The 9,155-nt window shown below is 28.5% G+C and overlaps 1 protein-coding gene across 3 annotated transcripts; it reads right to left on the bottom strand.

Moving 5' to 3' along the window:
* Positions 1–4,262: 4,262 nt before the first annotated feature.
* LOC120090101 lies at positions 4,263–6,026 on the bottom strand. 3 transcript variants are annotated; one of them, XM_039047606.1, is made up of 4 exons: positions 5,862–6,026; positions 5,547–5,738; positions 5,194–5,409; positions 4,263–4,891 (listed from the first exon to the last, which is right to left on the bottom strand). In XM_039047606.1, exons 1-4 carry the CDS (start codon positions 5,862–5,864, stop codon positions 4,754–4,756), a joined length of 549 nt encoding a protein of 182 aa, XP_038903534.1. In that variant the 5' UTR covers positions 5,865–6,026; the 3' UTR covers positions 4,263–4,753. The 3 variants fall into 3 exon arrangements, with proteins under 3 accessions (XP_038903534.1, XP_038903536.1, XP_038903535.1); XM_039047608.1 differs by having other exon boundaries at positions 5,547–5,722; XM_039047607.1 differs by lacking the exon at positions 5,862–6,026 and having other exon boundaries at positions 5,547–5,850.
* Positions 6,027–9,155: the final 3,129 nt, after the last annotated feature.

The following is a 9,155-nucleotide window of genomic DNA, read 5'->3' as shown; positions in this document are numbered from 1 at the left end:
TATAATTATGAAAAATAGATAATTAATAAATCATAAAGGGTTTACTCGTTAATAAAGGAGTTGGGACGAGTAGGTATACGGTATATAATGGACAATCCCAAATTAGATTTTATTCTTCACGTACATAGTATTTTTGCATCCCAAATTAGATATATATTTCTTCTGACACAATTTTTTAAACTTTTGCGGTATCCATAAATTTTATGTTAGGTGTTATATTTTTAAAATTGTTGTTATTACACTACAAAAAAACACCCCTTTTCCGACGCTAGAAATCGTCGTAAATTGGTCAAAAACGCGTCGGGAGATCCATTCCCGATGACAAACTAGTCGTCAGGAGTTTGGTCGGAGAGGAACTCTCGATGTGGAAACATATACTGTCGAGAGTTTTGATAACTCTCGATGCTACATATACTGCATTGGGAGTTATTATGGAGCGTTAGGAGTTTAACTCTTAATGCTCGTATTAGCATCGTCGGGAGATAGACATTAAAAAAAATTACTCTTCGTGGATGACACCACTCGAAAGGGCTTCGGGATCGACGGATTTGGCTTTCCGCCGCCACCGTGATTCAATTCTACGATCTTCAAGAATGACTATTCTCCTTAAACTTCCAGGCAACTAAGCGATAATAAAATAGGTAGTGATGGGACTGACCAAGGGTTCAATTCGCCGGAAATGGAGCTCAATGGAGACCCCAAAAAACACCAATAGAATTAGCGGCAGTAGCTTTCATTGGCAAGGTCTGCTTGTAGTAGCACCTCAGAGACGGGCAAGGCCTTGGGATTGTCTCTCTCCCACTCTAAAATCCTAGTGAATCGAGCGCGCGGACGTACAGAAGTGATCATTTAACAAAACATCCTCATCATTTAACAAAATATCTTTATCATTTAAAGAAATCAAGTGAAAGATATAAACATCCATTAGACGAATGGTTGTGCAAACGAACGGAAGTTGGGTTGGTCGGACGGAAAAACGAGCGTGCGGACGATGATTGGACGAAGGATTAAGATTTGGGGAAGTGGCGGACGATTTTCGCTGTTGTGCTAGGGTTTAGAAGGGAGAAAATGAGCAGATTTAGGAAAGAAGATAAGGGGCTAGAATTTAAATGGGAACTCTCAACACTCTCCAATAGACCAAGAACTCCCAACACATTAAATAATTATTCGGGAGTTCACGCCGACTTTTGTGGCGTCGGGAGTCCTAGAGAACTCTCGACACTTAACTATGCCTGTCGGGAGATAGTTTGAACTCCCGAAGACCTTCTTACTTCGTCGTGAGATGGTCTCTCTCCCGACGATCGATATTCCCGTCGGAAGAATCCTTTTTTCTTGTAGTGTTAATAGTATTTTTGCTTGTTTTTAGGAGTTGTTTTCAAGATTTGTTTTCAAAAATTGGTTCATTAAAATAAATCACATAATATTCCTTCATTTGAAGAATTAGTTTGTTTTTATTTGAATTTTAAATTTGTTAGCAGTTAGATAAGGATTTTTTTATATTTGATAAATCCGATTAAAAATTTTAAAACAATCTATTGGCCATTTATTTAAATAAAAAGTTTGACGACCATTATTTAAAAAGTCCATTAGGTTTTGGTCATTTGTCCAAACAATCTAAGTTTTTTTATTTTTTTTCCTTTTTCTTATTTTATTTATTTATTTTAAAATCCTATTTTTATTCTCATCTCAATTTTAATATCTTTAACTTTTTTATGCTAAAAAAAGTTATAATTTTTTAACTTTATTTCCACATTCTAAATTATTTATCATCTATGGTATTATTATAGTGAAGTTTGTGTTCATGAGTTCATCCTATTTCTCAAAACTAACTTGAGTAATCGTTTATGTTGACTTTCAAAAGGAGAAAAACTTTATATTATTATCATTATTGTACACAAATAACAACAACAATATAAACCTTTTTGTATATTCTTCTCTAACGATAATAGTTTTTTCATTAAAAAAAAAAACCTTCATATTCATGTTTTTCAACTAATGATTTGTCAAACCCTAAACTTTTTATTAATAGAGTTTATGCTAATATTTTTCAAACCAATTTGTTATAATCCAAATAAAAAAGCTACCAAAATAATTTGACAGTTTGTGAGAATTTAATTTTATTAGTCATTATTGTAAGTTTGGTAACCAAATTTAAGGCAATTCATTGGATTTTTTTTTTCAAGTACAACAAATAGAGGTATGAGAATTTGAACCTCCGATCTCAAATGAAGTAATATATGTTACCATTGAATTATGTTCACTTTGACAATTCACTGGAAATGCTATGGTCTTACTTAATTAACCAAAAAAAAAAACTTCCATTCCATATATTTTACGGTAGATGAATGTAAAAATTCATCAATTACTTTAATTAACTTGTTAACAATATTTGACCTTATAGCAATAATGATGATGGCAATTAATATTTAAATGCAAAGTTCGAGTTAATTTTATGGCTAGACTTAGCTACTTTCACCATTGAATTTGGGAACATTAATGGCTTGGTTTCAAGTGTTTTGTTAACTCAATTTTATTCAATCTATAAATACGTTAATTGAAAAATTCCTAATTTGATTATGAAAAGGCATTACCTCACTAATTCTTCAAAATTAAAGTTCTAAATTCACACCAAAAAAAAAAAGCACCCCTTTTCAAAATCATTTAAAAGAAACCAAAACCCAAACATATCAACAAAGAAAAAAAAATAAATAAATAAAAGGTAAATGGTCACAATTTACATAAATAAGGTAGTATACCTAATTCTTTGGCCAAATTGTGGAAGATGTGTAGTCTAAGAACCTATAAATCCATCAATCCACATCAACCCTACCAACTTGTTTTCCTCCAAATACACCCCTCCACCTCACATTATTATTTCACACCTCTTTTATTTATTTCATTAATTAATATCTATTTATTTAATCATCTATGCCCCCTATTTAATTATTAATAATTATTTTGTTTTTACTTATACATAATATTGTAATGGTTTTGTTTATTGGTAGCTTCATCTTCCAAATTTTTAAAAACAAAAAGAAGCTTTTTAGAAGTTTTTTTTATTATTATTAGGAAAAAAAACTGTAAACGGGTTTTCGAAAATGGTATAGAGTAAGAAAAAAAGACTTTTTTTTCTCGATTAGTAAAATTATATGATTTTAGTAAATTAGTTGAAGAGTTTTTTATATATTGTCTTCCTATATTTTGATCTTCTTTTCTTGTAGTTTATGCACTAGAGATATAAATATGACAACTCATAAATAAAATAAAATAAAGCTATTAAATAATATAGTATCTAGCATAGCTAAACTTAATCACAAAATAAATAAGATTTACGAGCAAGTTTTGGTTTGGTAGGTGTAAACAAATCGACTTTAATTTTTTTCTATTAATAAAATTTGAAATTGAATATTAATATTGACTCTTTTTTTTCTTTACTTAGTTTTAACCAATTTTATTTTTAGTATAATATGGGGGAAGGGACTCAAATCACATATATCTTTTTCGTTACAACATAATTTGTGTTAGTTAAGCTAAACTTACTTTGGCTATCCTTAATTAAGCTAATTACATTAAAACCGAATCAAACTAAGTTATTGTTTAAATAGAACAGTTTTTTTTTGTCTGTGAGTGTCGGGCCAGCTTACGTGCATCTCGATTAATCTCATGCAACAACTGTCTGACCCTACAACATTTGGGTATCAAAATAAATTTGTAGGAAATTAATTTCTAAGTAGGTAGCCATTATGGTTATGGATTAAACACTTGACTTCCATATAAGATATTTATGAAAACTATATTTACATTTTACCATTAGACCAATCCATGATCGTTACTGTTTAAATAGAATAGGTGCAAATCAATCTAATCACACTAAAATTAATCAAACTAAGTTATTGTCTAAATAGATTGAATTGCAACCATTATGTTTGATAATTATTGTATTTCAATATATTTAGCAAATAGCAATATTTATTTCATTTTAATTTGCTTTTTTCTTTTTACCAACAAGCGATTCTTGATGTATTATATATCAAAGTNATTTTAAAAAGACTACTTTGTCAATATATATTTTATTGAACAAACTTCAAACAATTACTATTAAAATGCTTAAAATAATTTACAAAAAAAAAAATTATCATTTGGACAGTAATTTCACATAAAGAAGCAGTCAGAAGTTTCGATTAATTCAAAATTCAAACTAAATTAAATAATAACGAAAGGAAGAAGAGAAAAAGAAAAAACAAATAGATGACATAATTAAATAAAGATGAATATGGTTGTTTAACCATAAAAAAAAATAATGATAATAATAATAAAATACAATTAAAGTATTTATTTATATAAAACGACCCATGTGGTCAGTGGGCCCTCGAAAACTATGAAACGGACTCCACAAGGACATGTTCTAATTTTTCCTCTTTTTTTTTGGGGAAATTTAATTTCTCAATAAACAAATATACACCTTACAATTATCAACATAACAATTCCTCCATTATTGCTTCTTTCACATCCTCAAGATAGAATTTGTTGTATATGGGACCCAAAGCTTTAGAAAGAGAAGACCTTTTTTCCCCCTATACCCTAATTTTTTTATATAAAAAAAATATGAAATTATTTTTTTATTTTTTTTATTTTTATTTTTAGGGACATACCCACCATGAGTGCCCTATATTTTTATGGACAAAGACCTCAAATTATGGTATGTAGAATGATTAAAAGCCTTCAAAGAATTGGTTTGGAAGGCAATAATTAATTAGGACCCAAAAGGTGCCCTATGAGGAATGCCTTTTCTTCTCCTTGATGAAATTCCTTCTCTTCTTTCTATTCCCATTGCCTCTTTCTTTGCCTCCAAGTTAAAGCTTGCATCCCCATTTCTCTTCACCCCTACAAGCTAATACACATACACACACACACCATTTATTTTAATTTTACCATAAAATTACACAATTACCCATTTCCAATTTCCAATTTTTCACTCTCTCCATTTTAGAAAAAAAAAAAAAAAAAAAGAATTAAGTTTTATGGTAATGCAAAAGGATGATGAAAGGGAAAAAAAAAAGTGGGTGATGATGTGTGAGTGATGGGTCACTAACTTATCATGAATTATGAATGATGATGATGATGTTAATGAAGACCCCAAAAAAATATTTTTTTTTAGAAAAAATAAATCAAGATTAAGATAGAAATGCTAACCTTACAGCCAAGTGAACAGAAACGAAAAGGATCCAATAAGCTTCTTCCACAAATTTCACAAATATGAGCTCCTCCTTTACCAGCTTTTGGCTGAGGTCTTTCATTCAAAAACATTACTCTAGCACTATTAATCACATATGTTTGTACACCACTTATATCCAAAGCATCTTCAATTTCTGCCACTCTCACCACATCATGATATGAAGATCTCCTTATCTATATACCAAAAAAGATCCAATTTTTATTTCCAAAATTTAAAATTTAAAACCAACCCATTTCTCCTAACACAATGCTTAACAAAACCCATTTCTCAAAATTCTCAAATTCAAAATAAAAATCATTGATTTACCAACCTGAATGACTTGATGGTCGTTGTGGTGTGATGAGCGGCAATAAAAGCAAAATGCGTCAGAGTGGCAATCAAGACAATACATATTCCGCTCACTTCTGGCGGCGTCGCCGTGCGTGTGGCAGATTGAGAAGAACGGCGTCGTCAGTAATGGCTCAAGCCACGGCGGCGCCGACATTACTGATTTTTGCTTCATCTTTTTAGCAATTATGAACCAAAAAATCAAAAATCAAAAATCAAAATGTACTAACAAGAAAAAAGAGAAATAAATGAAATTAGGGAATTTCTTTTCTTCTCTTTTATTTTGGGGGGTACTTACCATTATAAATTATATTCCAAGCTCAATGTGCGAAAATGAAAGTAGGAATCGGAAACAATGTGATATTTTGCCTTATTGACATAACTCTCTCACGAGAGAAATGAGAGAGAGAAGAAAGAAGAAAGAGATGCCAATTTGTGAGAGAATTGGAACAAAATTGAATAAGCCAAGACTGAAGGGACAAGGTTAATGTATGTTGTGAACGGTGGAGATGGGATTTGGTGGCTCGAGAGTAATTACAACCGTTAGATGGAATTGACAGAGATGGCAAAGTTTGGCTCTTACGCTGCTTTTGGATCTTCCTTGCGTCTCTACGTTGGCACCAGGTCGGCCTTTCCTCTACGCTTAATCTTATTCTTACCATTACCATCAACGGCTATCCATTCGCCACGTGCCATTTTTTATAGCTTTGATCCAAACGTCAAATCATGGACGTCCGAATTCCGTTTACTTCCCCCACATGAGGTTCTCCCATAACAATTGCTTTGGTGATGTCAACTTTTTTTATTAGTTATAAAATAAAATAAATAGGTCCGATTTCGTTGCATAATTTCGTGGATAATTAACCTATTATGATTAGACAATTTGGTGGGATGTAGAACAATAGGTGATGTCTGAGATGAGCCTAGATATTTTTCTTATAGATTTATCATAAATTTTAGGTTAAACTATAACTTTATACTCTAAATTTTGAGATTTGTATTTATTTAGTGTATAAACTTTTAAATTTATCAAATTTAATGTTTAAGCTTTCGATTCGAAAGAAATTTAAGAATTTACTAAATACGAAATTAAAAATTTAGAAATCTATTAGATAATAAATTTAAAATTTAGATACCAGTTAGATGTTTTTAAAGTTAAGGGACGAAATAGGTTTATATCTATTTGATGTATGAATTTTTAAATTTATAATTTTAATTATAAAATTTCGAATTTTATAGAATTTACAAATTTACAAAAGTGAAAGTTTATGACTGTATTAATAATTATAAAATTTATAAATTTAAATTTAAATGACAACATTATTTTAAAGTTAAAAGATTTTATCATAGAACTTAAAAGTTCAGAAAATAAATTTATAATTTAATCGAGGTTTTATATTTTGTTCTTGAATTTTTAAGCTATCTCATCTTAAAAAAAAAAATGTTATTCAATAAATATTTTCTTTAATTATTGAACCAATATATATATATATATATATATATAATATATATATAAATATATATATATATATATATATATATATAATATATATATATATATATATATATATATATATATATATATTCCTTCGTGTTTTTCTTACGCTCTAATTTTTTTTTTAAATATTTCGTGGAGGAAAATGAAGTATTCCTTAGAAATCAAATGAGATCTAAAGTTCTAACTTCTAAACTAAATAAATTCTTTTTTTTAATAAAAATTTTATTTTCTCGCAGGTATGTGGCCACGTTGACGGCTGACTATTAAAAGCCAAATTTAATATCATTAAAACAACCGATTTTTTTTTTTTTAAATTATCATTTTTTTTTCTTTTACCACAAAAATATTTTTGTATTTTTTAGATGATGGATAAAAATTAAAATCATATCAAATTACCCCCACCCACCCCTTTTTTCATAACTCTTTACCCTTTTGTGTTTGTCTTTTGTTTTATTCATTAAGTACAATCAAACTCCAATATACCACACAATGCTTTCTTTATTTGGGTAATGGGAAAAAAAAAAAATCTAATATTTGTATATGCCAGAAAATAAAAAAATTAAAGTAACTTTTTTTTTTGTCACATTGAAAATGAAATGAATGAAGATGAATAAAGTTAGATAATTGTACAAATTTGGGTTCAACTTTTCTATTTGATTAAAAATATTTTAGGTAAAAGGTTTGTGAGTAGGTTTGGTTGCTAGAGACAATTAAAAATTGGCCATGGTTTGGTTTTTAGTTGTTTTTTTTCCCCCAAAGAAAATTCTCCCTTTTTTCATTATTATGTCATGTATAAATTAATTCACTTAATGAGTCTTTAGGGTAATTCAAAGCTGCCAAAAATAAATAGCAACTATTTTCTTTTCCTTTTGGTTAAGTAAGTTTTGTCTTAGAAGTTTAAACAATATTTCGCAAATTCGAAGAATAATAATAATAGTTATGATTCAAATGGAAATGATCCTACCATATATATATATATTGATAAAAATAAAGTACATATTTTATCCATTGTTAGTGTCGATGATTTGTGATCTCCATTGCAACGTAATAGTTGAACAAACAAAAAAAATATGTACATATTTATTAGATCAAGGTCTCTTGCTAAACAAGATCCTCAAAATCTCTCCCAAATTAAATTAAAAAAATATTATTTTATTTCAATTTTTATTAATAGTCACTTTATAGTTACTTAAAGAAATTTCCTAAAATAATATTTAAATTTGAAAATTCAACCAATCACACATAATCAATTGACAAAAGTGAACTTATTGTTGAACATATGACATAATCAAGCTACAATAATTTTTTCAAGTTCTCCCAATGTCCAAAATAAACAACAATTATATTGTTGACTTTTCATTTCATTTTACTCCAATGGTAGTAATTACTCTAACTTTGAATAAATAATGAAGTTAACGTTTCTTCAAAACTAAATTTTGAAATTTGGTTTTTATCTCAATGTGTAGAAAAATCTATTGACGTCTATGATGAGTGTTAGAATCTTATTCGCTCAGTTATGTTTGGATTGACAGTTTAAATCTTTTTAATGAACTTAAAAAATAAACCACAAAATTTCTAACGTAATAAGAAAGTTCAAAGCTACGGGATACTCAAACCTAACCACAAAAGTATCTTGACCTAACCATAATATCAAGCATAAATTATTTAAAATACTTACAATAAAAATACCTAAACTCAACTAAAAGATAATTAAAATAAAGCAACGATTAGATTGTTTCTAATTCTATAATCTTCTTTCCTTTGTATTCACAAAAGAAAATTATTTTTTTAAAAATACAAATTTGTCACATGACAATTTTTTATTAAACAATCGTGGCTTGAGTTTTTTCTTTAAAAGAATAAATAGCATTATCACTACTATTTTCATAAATCTAAACAAAGGACCCAAATAACTTAACCCATTTCCAAACTTATTATTTTGTAGTTTTCATGATTATGCAAAACATTACCGACTCCTTAACCTATTAGCTTACTTTTTTATAGTTTAGGTCAAATTGAGCCTCAACCATTGATAAAAACATTTGATACTTCTCTTTTAAGTAAAAAATTCAATCTCTCTCTCACCTCAACCTT

The sequence above is a fragment of the Benincasa hispida genome, chromosome 11 (genome assembly GCF_009727055.1).
Source record: "Benincasa hispida cultivar B227 chromosome 11, ASM972705v1, whole genome shotgun sequence".
Lineage (NCBI taxonomy): Eukaryota > Viridiplantae > Streptophyta > Magnoliopsida > Cucurbitales > Cucurbitaceae > Benincasa > Benincasa hispida.
Note: the sequence above shows the minus strand (reverse complement) of the source record. Positions and strands in the feature narration are given on the sequence as shown.